Source organism: Pyrus communis, chromosome 3 (genome assembly GCF_963583255.1).
Source record: "Pyrus communis chromosome 3, drPyrComm1.1, whole genome shotgun sequence".
In the NCBI taxonomy this organism is placed as follows: Eukaryota; Viridiplantae; Streptophyta; class Magnoliopsida; order Rosales; family Rosaceae; genus Pyrus; species Pyrus communis.
Window position 1 is genome coordinate 15,484,180 of NC_084805.1, and position 18,452 is coordinate 15,502,631.

At 36.7% G+C, this 18,452-nt stretch overlaps 1 protein-coding gene, 1 non-coding gene and 1 pseudogene across 2 annotated transcripts; 1 reads left to right on the forward strand and 2 right to left on the reverse strand.

Annotated features, from left to right (window-relative positions):
• Positions 1–2,985: 2,985 nt before the first annotated feature.
• On the forward strand, positions 2,986–5,540 carry LOC137730027 (GPI mannosyltransferase 1-like). Its single transcript, XM_068469096.1, has 4 exons — positions 2,986–3,310; positions 3,553–3,735; positions 4,292–4,836; positions 5,078–5,540. Exons 1-4 carry the CDS (start codon positions 3,040–3,042, stop codon positions 5,387–5,389), a joined length of 1,311 nt encoding a protein of 436 aa, XP_068325197.1. The 5' UTR covers positions 2,986–3,039; the 3' UTR covers positions 5,390–5,540.
• Positions 5,541–12,190: 6,650 nt separating this feature from the next.
• On the reverse strand, positions 12,191–12,342 carry LOC137730359 (U4 spliceosomal RNA). The gene has a single exon (XR_011068123.1). It is a non-coding gene; the product is annotated as a U4 spliceosomal RNA (small nuclear RNA).
• Positions 12,343–12,759: 417 nt separating this feature from the next.
• LOC137728262 (acetylserotonin O-methyltransferase-like) lies at positions 12,760–18,233 on the reverse strand (annotated as a pseudogene).
• Positions 18,234–18,452: the final 219 nt, after the last annotated feature.

Sequence of the window (18,452 nt, forward strand, 5' to 3'; positions counted from 1 at the left end):
CTCCAAAAAAGTCTCACGACCATTTTTTGCTTCCACCTTCTTAAAATTGGTCGACACTTTCTCACCTTCTGAACACCTTTCCTTCTTCTAATTTTCTTCGATTTTCATCCTATTATATTGAATCACAAATCTGAAGGGAAAAAAAATGCCTTAATGTCGTAAAGAGATACGAAAAATATAAAGACGTAAGCCCCGACACGCACAGTAACAACAAGGCCACGTTCTACCATTACAAACCTATAATACAAAGAGAAAACTCAATAATTACATTTAGTGACTAAGATATTTGTCGAAATTCGTCAGGTTCCTAGGGAAGTTCTGTCATCCGCGAGCTAGCATGGTATGCTATATTATGCATTTATATTCGGAGAATTTTCCTCGATTCTTAGATTTTTTTTCTTCTTTTTTTTTTTTCTCGGGTTTGTGATTCTTATTGGGATTTATTTTCTGGGTTTGTTTTGAATAGAAGCAGGCTTCCAATTGCTATAAATGGGGAGTGGTAGATTTTGGTTTTTCTGTTTGTTTATTTACTTACGAGATTAATGGGTCTCATTGTTGACCGCCGCATAAGAGCTTTCAGCCACTTGCACGTGCTATAGCTTAGGTGCCGAGTAAGAAGCAACAAAGGTATGTTGCATCTTATAAGGTCATCTTCAACCGAAAATTAGTCAGAGGGATTCTTTTAGCCTTCTTATCCTTCAAGATATAAATATTTTAATAAACAGTACATGATCATATTTGTCTCCATCTCTAACCGAGGACCAAAGGACCATAGGACCAAACATAATTTATTATTTAAATTTAAAAACTACAACAACTTAAATTTAAAATCAACTTAAATTTAAAAACTACAACTTATATTTAAAAACTACAAATTAAATTTAAAAAAAAAATTTGAATCCAATGGTAATTAGCCGTTGTATTTGAAATTTTGGCCTACCATTCTTTTCGAATATAACCAACAGGAATAATGAAAATTTTAGCCCGGCCCAGGGCTGGCTGGTTGCTTTGGGCTAACTGGTTGGCCCTTTGGCCCTTTGGCCCTTTTTTGTCTAGTGGGGCACACGAGCGCTTTGGCTTAACCCTCGGTTAGAGACGATTTTCGGACTATTTTTGGCCCTTTGGCCCTCTAGACCTTTCGATTGGAGATGACCTAAGATGACTTTTGATTAAAGTTTAAAGTCTAGAAATTTTTTTTATTAGTTTCCCTAAAAAGGAAATTAAGCCAGTCGACTATATTTAAGTTATACAATTGACTTACAAATTTTTCCGTTTTGCTATTTCCAGACTTGATGTAATTCTTTCGAGTTATTGAAGAGCAACTTACTATCTTTAGCTCAATGCATTGTAGGAAACTATTAAACCATGCCTCCGGACTCCAGTACAATGTTATTAAATCATCACAATCATCAAATAAAACATCTGGAATATAATTGGAAAGCTTGTCAAAGCCAAGTACATATATATCCTCACTAAATGAAGCTAGGTTAACCATAAAGGACCCAACTTGTGTTAAATTGTTAATTGTTAGGAAGGAGAAAATTCAACTGGAGTGCATAAACATGATTGCTTTCCTTTAATATGATCCAAATAAATACGAGTCAGATTTGTTGATCAAGAAATTATGCCGGCCTGTATGCAACTTGAGTTCAAATCTTCTCGGTATAAGTTGGATTAGTTTAAAGGGTGGTACTTTGCACATAATCACTTCTACTTTTCACACACCCTATCAATTTTCGGTCGTCTGATCGAATGAATTGATTAAGATCAATGGACAAAAATTAATAAAATGTGTGTTGCTCTAGTTTAAATTCAGATATTAGTGGCATTTGATGTGGACAGCCACATCATTTGAATTAATCAATTAATCAATTTTTAAATTTAGTTCATTATTTAATAAACTAATAATTAATAAAAACTACTTAATTAAATGATGATTGTGGTATACAGTCTTTCTCCTTCCTTTTCTTGGGTTTTGCAAATTTTTCAAATGATGTGGTTATCCACATCAGATGTCACCTCGGGCGTGTTTACCAAATCGGAATGAAAGTCCAGGAAACAGAATTGCACGAACTCCAAGTCATTACATTGTTTACCAAACCTTAGGGAATCAACATTCAGGTGGGACCCACCCAAAATCCGAAATACAATTCCTTAAACATCCGGAAATGGATTCTCGATTTGGGAGGTGGGAATTGAGTTCCTGGAAATAGATTCATAAGGATCCAAGTTTTCTACCAATACTATCCTCATGCTTTTTTGGTAAACCCATCTCTCTTCTCCCCAATCCCACCATTTCCTAACAGAGGAGCTTCAACTCCGATGAAATCCCGACCCCTTTCTCCTTGCCCCTTTGCCGCAGACTATCCAAAACCCATGCATGAACTCACAAAGGGGGGGGGGGGGGGGGGAATGTGTGGCATGTCCGCATGGTCATCTAAGAACAGAGGGCGGGGAGGGTTGTGATAGGTGGCGAGGAGCCGGGTTTGGAGATGTGGTTTGGGGGGGGGGGGGGGGGGGGGGGGAGAAGATGGCATCACAGTTTTCTATTTTTTGGGGTTTTTTTATGTTATTTTATATTTTTAATAAATTTGTTAGTTATTTATTTTGCTAAATAGTTATGTTTTCATGTAGCTAATTGGATTTTATGAGCATATGTGTTATCAAAATTAACCATTAACTAGCATATAAAAATATTATTTAGAACAAGGGCAGTTTAGTAATCAAATAAGTTTCAATTCTGATTCATGTTAGTGAGTAAACAACTTTTATGTAATCAATATCATTTTTATTTTGATTCCAGATAGTTTAGTAAACAATTTCAACATGACTCCAATTCTAATTCCATCTCATTTCATCTCCTTCTCAATTCAATTTCTTCTTAATTTAATTCATCATACTCTAATTACGAATTAGTAAACCAACCACCGGTATAGAAAATGTGGCATTTATTTACTACAGTGCTCACTTAAACAACTTCGACCCCTTTCACCACTTTCCTCTCCCTCCACCTCGGATCTCCGTCCCCTCCAATCCCGAATGGCGCCCATACAATTCCGTGCGCTCCTCATCGTCTCGGCGGTGCTGAGGGTGGTTTTAATACTGTACGGAGAGTGGCAGGATGCCCACATGGAGGTGAGGTACACAGACGTCGATTACATAGTCTTCTCGGACGCAGCTTCTCTAATGGCGTCTGGTAAATCCCCATTTCAGAGATCCACTTACAGATACTCTCCTCTGCTCGCCCTTCTGCTCCTACCCAATTCCATTCTCCATCGCTCTTGGGGCAAATTCATCTTCTCGGCTGCAGGTACTTTGTTTTTGTATTCGGAAATATGCGCAAATAGAACTGGTTGCAGACTTTTAATGGAAAATAGAACTGCAGATACTAAACAGATAATAACCCGTATATAAATTGCGCTTTCTTTTCCCTTTGGTGTTTTATTGAACTTCTGTAACCGGTTTCATTTGCGCATATTTCCCTTTTGTTTTTGATACTTTTGAGTGGGGATATTCAAGTGACATGGTTTTTGTGTTGTGCAAATTGTGTAGATTTGCTTGTGGGTTTGTTTATAAGGATCATTCTGAAGCTTCGCGGGGTGCCGGAGAAATTGAGCATGATTTCTGTGATTGTTTGGCTCTTTAATCCGTTTACTTTTACGATTGGGACTCGAGGGAATTGTGAGCCAATTGTTTGTGCTTTGGTTCTTTGGGTCTTCGTATGTCTTATGAACGGTGTAAGTTTCTTTCTTTGTCTGATATTTACTGCCACTAATTATGTCAGTTAAAAATGAGTCATATCTCTGAATTATCTTAATATGAATCAAATCGAATGCTTTTTATGAAAGTGAAATTATGTACTTGTATAAACCTCAGCAGAGATTACAGAAAGGGAAGCATTATTGGATGTAAGGTTCTTTATGTTTCTTTCGATCCGGTGAGAGTATCTTCTGTGTATTGCATTTATCAAACTAGCAATGCGCTTCTATTTCTCGTGTTTTCTGTGATGATGTTCGAGCTTCTCATGATTCATTCTCTTTGAGGTGACTGTGCTAGATACCAACAAACATGGCACTGTCTTTGTTGTTTTCCTTATTTTGATAATAGAATTATGATTTCAATATTCCCAAATGTTTCTCGGATTCAAAAAATCCTGTGCATTTTGTGAGCATGATCTCTCTATGACAACCCAAGTAGGCATTGCATTCTGCTATAAGAAGCGTTAGTCAAACTAAATTTTTTGAATGGTTGTTATCGCTTCTGCCCATAACTGTTTTTTTCTTCATGACAGGACGTGTGTTACAAGCTGCATTTTGGTATGGGCTTGTTGTCCACTTCAGAATCTACCCCATTATCTATGCACTCCCTATCCTTGTGATTCTGGATCCGCATGTGTTTCGTCCTGGTCAGAAGCCTAGACTTCAATATTGGAATCGTCGGCAAGATTCACCTCAAAGCAGTTCTGTTACAAGACCCACTCAGCTTCTTTGCCCATGGTTTCTTTTGAAAAGTGCATTAACACGAGAAAGATTACTTTTCTCCTTTATATCTGCGGCCGTGTTCTTCCTTTTCACTGGTTTATTCTATCATCTGTATGGGTGGGATTTCCTGTATGAAGCACTGTTGTATCATCTTACCCGTACTGATCCAAGGCACAATTTTTCCATTTACTTTTATCACATCTACCTTCAGTACCACCGTAAACTTTCGATATTGGAGAAACTCATCTCATTTTTGCCTCAGTTGATAGTCCAGGTTGTTCTTGTTTTTAGTTTCGCCAAAGACCTTCCATTCTGCTGCTTAGTACAGACAGTGGCATTCGTGGCTTTCAACAAGGTTTTTCTCTTTATTACTATTTTCTCATATATAAATTGGTGGATTAGTAAATGTTTAACGTACCTGATTACTTTCGATGTTGCATTCCTAGTGGTTATTCTCATCAAAAACCTCTGCTTCAATACTGGACTTTTCTCTTGTTTTTTCGCTAGCGTGCAATAGTGTACTTTCAAACATATGGTTTTTTATATAATTTTGTTTTCCCGACTGAATCTAAATTACTTCTGCTCATTGTTGACAGGTAATGACTGCACAATACTTTGTGTGGTTCTTTTGTCTCTTGCCGCTGGTTCTCTCTTGGAGCAACATGAAACTTAAATGGAAAGGCCTATCGTGCATCGCATTGTGGGTAGGCGGTCAACTTCATTGGTTGTTTTGGGGTTATATGCTTGAGTTCAAAGGAAAAAATGTCTTTCTTCAACTCTGGATGGCAAGCATCATATTCTTAGCTGCGAACACGTACGTCTTAGTTTCGCTCATCCGCGACCACAGATTTTCTCCAGTTTTCGCACAGTTGGAGAAAACCTCCAAGGACTCGAAGAAACTTAAGTGATGATTCAGTTCTCTGTTTCTTCCCTCTGTTTTTGGCGATTAGATAAGCACATTTTGGCTATTTATTGGTTTTGATGTTCATTTTTCTTTCGCGTTTCATTCGGGCAATGTTGCAAAACAGTATGGTGAAAATTTTGGTTAATGTACAATATGCGAAAGAATGTGTATTGACAAACGTATATTTTTATGTAGTTTTGAGACACTTAAAAACCAGCTGTTGAATGCACACATGGTATGGTATTTAACTCTTTTTGGACTTAAATTTGTAGGTTATACTAGCAATCTATCATGGTATTTATTTTAGCTGCAACTGCAAAACTTGTTATTTGCTTGAGAATTATTATGATATGAATTTTGGTCGATTTACTTGGAAACATTATTATTTAACTTTATATACTACTGAAAAGACGATATTTCGTTCCTTACATTGCAAAAAACCATTAATCAGTTAATGACGACGGGAGTGAGTAGTGTAGAATGAGATTTTTGGAGTGTTAATAATAATTCCTGATGAGTCGATATTATACTATATATTTTACCCTAATCTTAGTATTAATTTATTGGTTATTTTGGTAGAATTTTGATACTTTGTAATATATTTTCAATGTAAGACATTCAAATTCCTTTGGAGCAAAAAGTGATCAAACGGATGAATTTTGGAGTGATTCCAATTGGAATATTTTCATGAGTCTTTCAAGATGATTGTGTCAAAATCCCAGATTTTTCTACCAAGCCCTTTGACCGTGGCGATGAAATAAAAGCCCAGCGCCCAGCTTTTCCAAATTAATGTTTTTAGACGTTTTGAGTATTTTGGAGGTCAAGATGGCATATTTTGAGGAAGATTCCTTCTGAGAATTTGTAGGGGACGTCTTCAGCTTTCAAAAGAGACCTTTTGGGACCAAATCGGAGTTGATTTGGTCAGTCAAAAGTGTGATTTTCTGAGAACTCCAAATTCTAGTTCAAATAGAAAACCTTTTATTTTCTGTTTTATCATTTAATTATGTTTCCTAATTTTATTCTAAGACCTTTCCAAGGTAGGATTTTATTTTCTAGTAGTATAAATAAGACTTTTTAGCCATTAGAAGAGAAGAGGGGAGAACGCAATACTTTGGCTTTAGAGTGACTTGACGATTCAAGTTTATTTTCAAGGTGTTTTCTATCTATGTTCTTAATAATATTTTGTTTTATGGCTGTTAGTAACTAGTTTCGTTTGCTAGGGTGAGGCCATGAGCCTTAGCAAGAATATGTAGTTTCTTTTCAATTTTCTTATGATATTATGCATGCAAGTTTTGAATTATTAATCATTGTGCTTTAAACTATCTAATTGTCTTGATGATTGTCCACCATTAGGATGTTTTGATAAGTAATTGGATGCATTTTGATGGAGGGTTGTCCTTGAAATTGGCGTTGGCTTCTTGTGGTTAATATGTGTAACTTCTTAGGATGGACGACACGTCTTAAGGGTTGTATGGTTTTTCAAAAGGTTTTCACAACACATAGTGAGTCTTGCATGTTCACATTCGATCTGGACGCCACAAACGGGTTGCATGTTAGATATACATTCTATGTTGGAGGTTTCAAGTAGCGCATACTTTAGGAAAACCTAACCTTCAAAATATGCATGTGTAGTTCATAAGGAATTAGAAGAACTACGTATGATTGTTAGGGTGACGGCTGAACCCTAGGTTTTACAAATTGACTTTCTTTAAATTGTTCTCTAGTTAATTTCTTGAATTGTTTTATTTTAAAATTCGTTTTTATTATATTAAATTCTAGAATCAACATTTTCCAATCTTTGTTTTCAATAATTAATTAAGAGTTGGTTTTAAACATAAATTATTCATTCAATCCCTGTGGAAAACGATCTTGCTTGAGCTGCTATACTACGACAACCTTGTACTCTTGCAAGTATTTTAAAGTGTTTTTATCCTTACTTTTGCAGGTGATAAAAATATCTATCAAGAAATTAGCGCCGTTGCCAGGCATTGTTTTAAATAATTTGTGTTCATCATATTCTTAGTTAATTATTTTTGTATATAACTTTTTATTTACTTGATTTTTTTTTTTTTTTTTTTAGGTTACAATTTGTGCAACAATGGACCGTGTTCCTCTTCCTGGATTCAATATACAACCAGGAGGACAGCCTTTATAGGTCACATTTGCAGAATGGGGTTTCTATGGATTTAACCCTACAATTTGTGCTCTTTGCTATTTGAAGACCCATGATATTTTGCAGTGTCCCGAGAGAGAATATTTTCATGAGTTTGTCCAGAAGCATATCGATATGACAACCGACTCAAAAAGGCATTGGAACAATCCCTATTCAGAGTTCTACACTCCAAGTTTGAAGAAACATCTTGAGCAGTATTTTGAGAAATTTAATGTGCCACAAAAGCTTTCGGTGGAAGACAAACTCTCTAAATTGTTGGAATCAACTGAGTTGTACATTGAAAGAACTAATCAAGAATTTCAGATTCAACCATTAATAAACTATGGGAAAAGCTATGATGATCAAGAGGAAATTGGTGCAAAAACGGAAGAGCAATCTGCCAGCCAGTCATGCCCAAGGGAGGAAACACCACCTGCTGATATGAAACAATTTCCACAAAATCTTCTCCTCCCCAAGTTTATGTGCCACTAGAACCCTTCCCAACAGGGCTGCACGAATGCACAAGAATTGATATGTTAGAAGCTGTTCATTCAAAATTAGTATATCAGACATCACATGATCATCTTTTGACTACTCTGACCATTTTGGATTCGGAGCAACCGGCTACTAATCAGAAAATTTTGGTTGCTAAATTGGACACGCAAACATCACAATTCATCAAATTTAAAGAAAATCAGGATGAATTCCGTGACAGCCAAATTCCTCGTAGAGAAATTCTGCCAGTGCAGAGGTTGTGGGTGTTAAATACAAGGCTCAAGGCAGCTCGACGGAAACATAAACCTCACTGGAAACAGCCTTATTTGATCACAAAGATTCATTCACATAGAAGGGCAATTAGGAAGAATTCAACCACTGATAAACAACAACTCATTTCATACCTACTGTTGCAGTATGATGCTATCAAGAAGTGGTTAACTCTAAGGGAACAAGTGACGTGATCTTCAATTCTTTCTTCTACGTCTAGTTATAGACGTTAAATAAAGCGTTAACTGGAAGGCAGCCAAATTTTTCTAAACTCTTTTCTTTTTATTTTGCGTTCATTTTATTTTATTCCTTCTAGTCTTTATCAAAAAAAAAAAAAAAAAAAAACACAAAATTGAAAGACACAAAAACAGCAATTGTTTTTAGTTAATCAGTGTTTTATTTTGGGATTTATTCAGGTTGCATTTGGATTCAAATGGCCCTAAATATCCATTAAGCGCGCAAAATTCAACTGAATCATGCTTTCAGAAGCATTCATTCATCCACATTCATCAGACTTCAACGGATGAAAATCAGTTCAGAAATACTCACAGGGGGTACTGAGAAGCTTATGTGCTACTTGGAGGATTCTTTGAACCAGAGATGGATCGAGACTGAGTTTGGGGTGGATCTCCACCTTTATCTTCAGAGCAATAAACTGAGAAAAAAAAATGGGACTCGAGGTGTATGACGGCTCTGGTGTTAGCTGGGTTTGATGATGGAATTTTGAGGTGTAATTTTGATTTCAGAGAGACGTGAGAGAAGGACGAGGTTTTGAATGAGGTGAAGCTAGCGTTTCAGTTTCTGGACGAATGATGAAGGAGTGCACTCATGGTGTTGGGCTCAGGTCAGCAAAAGTTTAGAAAGAGGGAAACGGCAGCTAGGATTGGAAATGAAGAATGAAGCTGTTAAGTCAGCTTATATAGTTCCACATGCAAGGCTCAGCGCCCCACCTTGTTCCACCAAGTCACAGGTTCAAATCTAGCCCGCAGCACTTTTGGGTTTTTATTTTTCAACACCTTCTTTGATGCTTTCATGTCCCAGGTTCAAAACCAGGTGTGTCCACTTCCATTCCCTTTATTTTATTTGTTTTATTTTGGAGTTTTATTTTTCGTCTTTCTATTTCTAGTTAATTAAGGTGGTTGTTTATCTTTTTATTTTGTTGTTTTAGTTTATTTTTGCTTTTCTTCTATTTTTCACACCTTGAGGACAATGTATGATTTAAGTTTGGGGGTGGGAAATAAGAATTTTTAGATTTTTATTTTTGAGTCATGTTAGATTTTCATTCTTTTTAAGTTAATATCCATAGTTTATTTTAAAAGTTAGAACAAATGGACATGGTGAAGGTTAATCTCACAATAGAGTATTTTCTATTTATCGTTGCTTTGACACTAATTCATGAGTTACACTTTGAAAATTTGCACATTCACATCAACATGGTTTGTGAGGAGTGAGATTGAAACCTTACTTTTAGTATAAGTTTAATTTTAATTTTTGTTTTAAGTAAAGTTTAGTATGTGTTACAAATAAAGTAATAATTGTTCCACTCAAGGCTTTGTCTAGTAACGGGGTCAGTCCTGCCTGATCAACAGTGATTCTCGCGTCAAACGGTAGAGTCTTGGCATGGGGCAGGATGGTTAGTTGGTTTCGTAGCCTTTACAACTCGAGTTAATAAGTCCTTAGGGGTGTTCTACATCTAGTGTCCTAAAGCCTTTGTGGTTTGGGAGTCATTGACTTAAAACTCACTACATGGGTTAGATCAAAAGCTTAAGGGAACTGACATTGCACGACCACCACTGTTACTAATATATATATATATATATATATATATATATATATATATATATATATATATATATATATATATATATATATATATATATAAAGTTAGTACGTGTGGAATAAAAACGACAAGAAGTAAGGGTTTTAGTCGAGTCTCCTTAGCCATGTTGGCTCACTTTACACCAAAGGAAGTTCATGAATTCTTTTCTAATTGATTCTAAATGGCTTAGACTCTATGGTGGGATTCGTTGGAACTTTTGGAAAGATGTTTTAATTTTTAACGTTTTCTATGAATTGCAACTTGAAGATGAAAATTTTGTCTTAGTTGAGTTTTAGTTAAGTTTGTTAGTTTTTATCTTTGTTTTTGAGTTTTGTTTTGCTTGAGGACAAGCAAAAAGCTAAGTTTGGGGGTATTTGATGAGTCGATATTATACTATATATTTTATCCTAATCTTAGTATTAATTTATTGGTTATTTTGGTAAAATTTTGATACTTTGTAATGTATTTTCAATGTAGGACATTCAAATTCCTCTGGAGAAAAAATGATCAAACGGATGAATTTTGGAGTGATTCAAATTGAAATATTTTCGTGAGTCTTTCAAGATGATTGAGTCAAAATTCCAGATTTTTCTACCAACCCGTTTGACAGTGGAGATGAAATAAAAGCCCAGCGCGCAGCTTTCCCAGATTGACGTTTTTGGACATTTTAGGTATTTTGAAGGTCAAGACGGTGTATTTTAAGGAAGACTCCTTCTGAGAATTTGTAGGAAACGTCTTCATCTTTCAAAAGAGACATTTTGGGACCAAATAGGAGTTGATTTGGTTGGTCAAAAGTGTGATTTTCTGATAACTCCGAATTCTAGTTCAAATAGGAAACCTTTTATTTTCTTTTTTATCATTTAATTTTGTTTCCTAATTTTATTCTAAGACCTTTCCAAGGTAGGATTTTATTTTCTAGTAGTATAAATAAGATTTTTTAGCCATTAGAAGAGAAGGGGGGAGAACGCAATACTTTGGCTTTAGAAAGACTTGACGATTCAAGTTTATTTTCAAGGTGTTTTCTATCTATGTTCTTAATAATATTTTGTTTTATGGTTGTTAGTAACTAGTTTCATTTGCTAGGGTGAGGCCATGAGCCTTAGCAAGAATATGTAATTTCTTTTCAATTTGCTTATGATATTATGCATGCAAGTTTTGAATTATTAATCACTGTGCTTTAAACTATCTAATTGTCTTGATGATTGGCTACCATTAGGATGTTTAGATAAGTAATTGGACGCAATTTTGGCGGAGAGTTGTCCCTGAAATTGACGCTGGCTTTTTGTGGTTAATATGTGTAACTTCTTAGGATGAACGACACGTCTTAAGGATTGTATGATTTTTCAAAAGGTTTTCACAACACATAATGAGTCTTGCATGTTCACATTCAATCTAGACGCCACTGACGGGTTGCATGTTAGATATACGTTCTATGTTGGAGGTTTCAAGTAGGGCATACTTCAGAAAAACCTAACCTTCAAAATATGCATGTGTAATTCATAAGGAATTAGAAGAACTACGTATAATTGTTAGAGTGACGGCTGAACCCTAGGTTTTACAAATTGACTTTCTTTAAATTGTTCTCTAGTTAATTTCTTTAATTGTTTTATTTTAAAATTCGTTTTTATTATATTAAATTCTAGAATCAACATTTTCCAATCTTTGTTTTCAATAATTAATTAAGAGTTGGTTTTAAACATAAATTATTTATTCAATCCCTGTGGAAAACGACCTTACTTGAGCTGCTATACTACGACAACCTTGTACTCTTGCAAGTATTTTTAAGTGTTTTTATCCTTACTTTTGCAGGTGGTAAAAATACCTATCAATTCCCTTGTTTATTCTCTTTATCATTCTCTAATGTTTAATCATCCATATGAATAAAACAAATTGACGGTTAATAATGAGGATGATTTTTGGCGTTACAACTCTCAATAACACATCCACATGAATAAAATAAAAAGTTTTGATTATGAGGTTTGCATGTTCTAAGAAACACGTTGCCATTAGATGAGAAATAACTCCAGTAAATAGTTGGAATATAAATTTTTTTCAACTAAAAATTGTAGGGTCTACCCAAAGAGTTGACCCTTCCAAAAATTCTCAAGGGCACAAGGCTGAACCTAAGCCCAAGAGGGGGTTTAGAAATAGTTTTCAACCAGCAATAAACGTGCCTTGGTTAGAACCTCATTAGCTGCGTCATTGCCCCAAGTGCAAAGATGTGTTGCATCACCACCGTTGGCTCCATTTTATGCTGCGTGAGCAACTCTGCTTTCTGCACTTTGCTCGTGTGGGACGAGGTTTTCTTCTTCTTTATTGACAACACATCACACAATTCAATATTATTTTGCCAAAACAATCCAAATACTACAAGCCAGATGACAAAGCGAAAGTCGTACAATTAAATATTATCTTCCTTCTGTTGAAAGGATACCTAATGTCTATAAAGGCGAAAAGCCAAGTATGTAATTAACTTGGCAATTTTTACAATCCTGCAACAGAAAAATGAACACAGGGACCCAACAATTTGAAAATTCACTTCGATGAAATACTTGTTTGAGAATACAAGTCCGGCATCCTTAACATTTTATCCTCCAAAAATTTAAGGAAACGCTTGAATAACAGATTGGACTTATCGTCACTTCTTAAGGATACGAATGCACTCATCGTCACCCAGTCATGAAGAACCCACTGCGTATCACAAAAAAATTGATAATATCGCGCCCTTTAATCATAACGTGCGTATCTTGTTGTGAAAGAAAACTTAGAGAAAGACAATAAACTTAAAGGAATAATGTATAGCCAAAGTTTAATTGCAGCATCAGCCCTTAGTTTTCTTGATTTCATATGTAACCATGATGATTGCAGCATCAACATGTGGTATTCCTACGATCGAAAAAGTCACCTCCAACATTCTCAATGCGATCGCACTCTGGAGGAAGAGACAACATGAGGAAGATCAAAGTTAATGCCTCGAATCTAAGGACAGGCCTTGACTAGTAACCGCAGCGTAGTCCCATTACCCCCACCTACGTCTACTATTGTCTCAATCCCTTTGTAATACCTCTGGACAACTTTCAATCACTACAAGCACATCCATGTTTGCACCACAGGCCATTGCATCATCGAAAAGCTTGCCGTGATTAGGATTGGCCGAGCAAAAGCTCCATATTGTTAGAACCGGGAATGAACACTTGATAAAACTCATGATAAAAGCCTAAATTGTACTCAATAGCTAGGAGAATTTCCGTTATTGAATTCAAGAATACGAGTGGCAATAAATAGCCTTACAAAGGAAACTGAAAATAAAGCAATGTAGCCCACATACGAACAATCCTATTTATGTGGTACACGACTAGAGATTAAAATCAACTAAACAACTTGTCCCTCAAGAATTGGGATTATTAACCACTACTTGAAGCAAACCTAAAAACAAGGAACCTAACTCTAACGGCTAGGAAATTCTAACAACTTCAACATCCTCCCTTAAACTGAATACTAACAACAATCAGTTTATACTTGAAGGTAAACAAACACCCATTAACTCCTGCAACTTTTGGAACATGTCCAACTTCAAAGGCTTTGTCAATATGTCTACAACTTGCTCTTGAGTAGAAAACTGAGCCAATTCCATGACTCTATCCTTAGTGAGATCACGAAGAAAGTGGAAATGAACATCTATATGTTTACTGCGACCATGCATTACTGAGCCAATTCCACGACTCTATCCTTAGTTCTTTGAGAGCTTTATTGCAGAACTATTATCACAAAAAACCAACGTGGATTTGCGTTGTTTATGACTGAGCTACTATAAAATCCTTCTTAACCATACTGCTTGACACGTACTTGAAGTTGCAGCAATGAATTCAGCTTCAGTGGTGGATAATGTGACCACAGGTTGTTTCTTCGAAGACCATGAGACTACTCCTGAACTTAGCATAGAACAACCCAAAATCAACTGTGCCCTTCAAATACCTTAGTACCCTCTTTGGTGCCTGTAGATGGAGTTCAATGGGACGTTCCATATACCTGCTAATTAAACTCACAACAAACATAATGTCAGGTCGTGTGGTAGTCAGGTACATAAGACTCCCCACGATCTGTTTGTACATAGTGTTGTCAACCATGACCCCATCCTCATCCTTCGTCAGTTTAAAACCAGGAATAGCAGGATTATGCACTGGATTGCACTGATCCATGTTGAACCTTTCCAATACTTCCTGAGCATATTTTCGTTGGCCAACATAAATACCTTCTAACCTTTTCACCACTTCTATCCCAAGAAAATAACTCATCCTTCCAAGATCAGTCATATCAAATTCAATCATCATAAAATGCTTAAACTTGAATATACTCATCATTTCCAATAAAAATAAGATCATCAACACAGGACATACAATTAACAGCTTACCTTCATCCATTGTTTTAATGAACAAAGTGTGTTTATGTGGGCACTTCTCGAACCCCTCCTTAATAAAGTAAGACTTTATATGACTATACCAAACTCAAGGAGCTTGTTTAAGCCCATATAAGGCCTTCTTAAGCTTGTATACTTTTTGTTATTCCCTTTTTTTTTTCACAACCCAGAGGTTGTGCAACAAACACTTCCTCACTTAATTCTCCATGTAAGAACACTGACTTGACATCTAGCTGATAAACTGACCAATTTTTCTGGGCTGCAAGTGAAAGTATAACTCTAACTGTGTCCAAGCGAGCTACAGATGCAAATACTTCAGCATAATCCACTCCATATTGCTAATTGTACCCTTTTGCAACCAAGCGAACCTTGTATTTGTCCACTTCACCATTCTCATTAAGCTTTGTTTTGTAAACCCATTTAACTCCAATCACTTTCCCTCCTAATGGTAGCTCGATCAACTCCCACGTGTTGTTTCTTTCTATGGATTCAATTTCTGAATTCATAGCTTTCCTCCACTTTGCACGCTTCTCAGCTTCTTCATAAGTGATGGGATCACTATCAGCAAGCAAAGCTAAATGAGCCATTTATTCATCTTGAGAAAGGCCTTTTCCGCTCACATAATCTCTCATCCACGCCGACTGTCTTCTAACTTGTTCGTCAATGGAAGTGGCTTCATTTGGTGAGTCATAAGAGGAATCTCCTTCTGACAGGTGGTTGTTTTCATCTGATTCTTCACCGTCTAATGCTTCTTCTTCGGTAAGGTCCACATCTGCATCATCTTCTGCATCCTCTTTCTCATCTTTGGTCCATTCAAGATCAGCCATGATTGCCTCCTTGTGTTTCTCACCCCAATCCCAAACTTTGTCTTCTTCAAAGACCACATCCCAACTTATAACTATTTTTTGAGATAGTGGATCAAATGTTCTATAGCCTTGGATTCTTCACTGACTCTAAGTAACATGCATTTTGAACTCTTGCTATCGAGCTTAATGCTCTTACTATCAGGGATATGAACATGTGACAAGCATCCAAAAACCCTAAAATGTTCCACTGGTGGTTTGGTGAGTACATGAATGGTCCAATTGACTGCTTCTGGTCAAAAAGTCCTTGGGATTTTCTTCTTTGAAAGCATGCTTTGAATCATATTCATAATAGTTCGATTCTTCCTCTTCGCAACCGCTGTCAGCTGCCTTTGAATGCCATGTATATTGCATAAAGTTGTGAACTCCTGTGATGTAAACTCACCCCCACAATCTGTATGTAAGCTCCTTATACATGCACTAGTTTCTTTTTCAACCCTAGCCTTGTAACTCTTAAAGGTAACGAAGGCTTCTGATTTTTCTACCAAAAAAATACACCCATGTCTTTCTATTATAATCATCATTAAAGGTAATGAGGTACCTTTTCTTGTTGTTTGACATAGGACTTATTCGTCCACATATATCAACATGCACGAGCTGAATGATTGTTGATGCCCTGCATGTGCTTTCCTTTGGAAATGGGTCTCTTTGTTGTTTCCCTACCAAGCAATCTTCACATACCTTCACATGAGCCTTAAGCTTTGGTAATCCTTTCACCATTTTCTTATGTTGAAGAATTTTCAGACACTCCAGCTTAAGTGTCTGTATCTGCGATGCCAAAGTTGTGGTTGGTCTTCTGTCAATAAGATGAGGCATTCTTGCTCCCGAAGTTGTGAACGAGCCAAGATAATGAACATTTTGTTGGCGGCCATTATTGTCTCCATAATTAGACCCTGTTCAGGATGAAATACTTTGCACTTGTCATGTTGCATGATAATTGCTAGACCTTTTTCTTGTAGTTGTCCAATACTAAGTAAATTATTTTTAAGGTCTGGCACATAGAACACGTGAGTGATTACTTGCATGATTTCATTCACCTTTATACACACATTCCCTTTCCCTTGCACATGCAACCTCGAGTTGTTATCCAGCTTCACAGATTCCCTGAAGTTGTCATTAAACTTCGAGAAGATCTCCTTTTTGCCACACATGTGATTGCTACAACCTGAGTCCAAAAACCACAATTCATCTCTGCCAGCCTCTTTGACATCCACGTAAGCCATCAACAACATCTCTTCTTTAGCCTCTGCGTAATTGACTTTTGAATCTTGACTTTTCTTTGGACATTCCTACTGAAAATGCCCTAGCTCATGGCAGTTGTAACACTCTAGGGTAGATTTGTCAAACACATACCTACCCTTCCTTTCTCTTTTCCTATGTAACCACCATGTCTGCCTCTTCCTCCTGGATGATTATCATCAGTCACCTTCAGCGCTTGTTCTTCCACAACATGTTTTCCCATCCTTTGTTCATGTACTAGCAAACTACTTTGAAGTTCATTAATGGACAAGATATCCAAGTCATTAGACTCCTCAATAAAACACACCACATAATCATATTTAGGTGTCATAGACCTCATGATCCTTTCATTGACCACGACATCTCCTATCTGTTCTCTGTGGATCCTTATCTTGTTGGCAATGGTGAGGGTTCGTGCAAAATACTCATTCACCGATTCACTGACTTTCATGTGGAGTACCTCAAACTCTTTGCGAAGAACTTGTAGTTATGCACGCTTAACTCGTGTTGTCCCTTGGTACTTTTGCTTCAAAGAGTCCCAGATGTCTTTTGCATTGTCTTTCTTCAGAATTGTCTCCAAAATTGAACAATCAATGGCCTGGAACAGATAGTTCTTTGCCTTCAAATCTTTCAGCCTTTGATCATCCATTGTCTTCTTCTGTGCATTAGTGAGATTCGTCCCTTTTGCTGCTGCAGGGATCCCAGTCTTCACCAAATTCCAATATTCTTTGGAGCGCAAGAAATTCTCCATGAGCATGCTTCAGTGATCATAGTGTCCATAAAATCGTGGGATTGCAAGTTGCACAAAGCTGCTTTCAGTGGCCATGGTGTAGCTGCTTCACGACAAAACTAGTTGCTAAGCTTCAAACTTTTGATCAGGCCCCGTGATGGGGCTCTGATACCATTAGAACCGAGAATGAACACTTGATAAAACTCGTGACAAAAGTCTAAATTGTACTCAATAGCTGGGAGAATTTCTGTTATTGAATTCAAAAATACTAATGGCAATAAATAGCCTTACAAAGGAAACTGAAAATAAAGCAATGCAGCCCACATACTAATAGTCCTATTTACGTGGTACATGACTAGAGATTAAGATCAACTAAACAACTTGTCCCTCAAGAATAGGAATTATTAACCACTACTTGAAGCAAACCTAAAAACAAGGAACCTAACTCTAACGGCTTGGAAATCCAAACAATTTCAACACATATGTCCCCACCATGTACTTCGTCAAACCCGGTATTGCTTATATCACCTCAAATTTGGGTACTTATGTTGAGCCACGGTGACCACATTGCTGGGCTATTCTCCAGTAAGATCAGCGCCGCCATGCTTTTTTCTCTGGATTTAAGTAGCCGACGAGACAAAGGTGTTATGCATAACCTTTGGGGCCTGATTGGATTGTCGGTTTTTCTTTGAATGTTTTGAGGTGGACTAGTGCCCTCATAACGTGGTAAAGGAGAAAAGGATCACATCCTAGAGCAGATGACAGCTATAAGAGTGTCAAGGGCTTCCATGGTTTTCAATTGTTTCAAGTATTCCAAGCTCAATGGCGCATCTTACTACAGTGATTTCAACAACTCTAAACATATATTTCAATATCTCCACCTTGGCATGTTCTTATTCTACCTCTTCCAAAGTTAACTCCCTCTTAATCCCCCATCTCTGTGTGTGTGAGAGAGAGATGATCTCTTAGGATCTTAATTAGCAGTATAAATAATATGTGTGAAGAGATTAGTTCCAATATAATTTATTGAAGGTTTGGCCTTGCTTATACATCTCAATTTTTTTTCGATAAAGTATTTTATC

Coding starts and splice junctions, on each gene's coding strand:
- LOC137730027 (XM_068469096.1), top strand. CDS start 3,040: ATGGCGCCCATACAATTCCGTGCGCTCCTCATCGTCTCGGCGGTGCTG. Junction 3,311..3,552: donor ATTCATCTTCTCGGCTGCAG/GTACTTTGTTTT, acceptor CAAATTGTGTAG/ATTTGCTTGTGGGTTTGTTT. Junction 3,736..4,291: donor CTTCGTATGTCTTATGAACG/GTGTAAGTTTCT, acceptor TCTTCATGACAG/GACGTGTGTTACAAGCTGCA.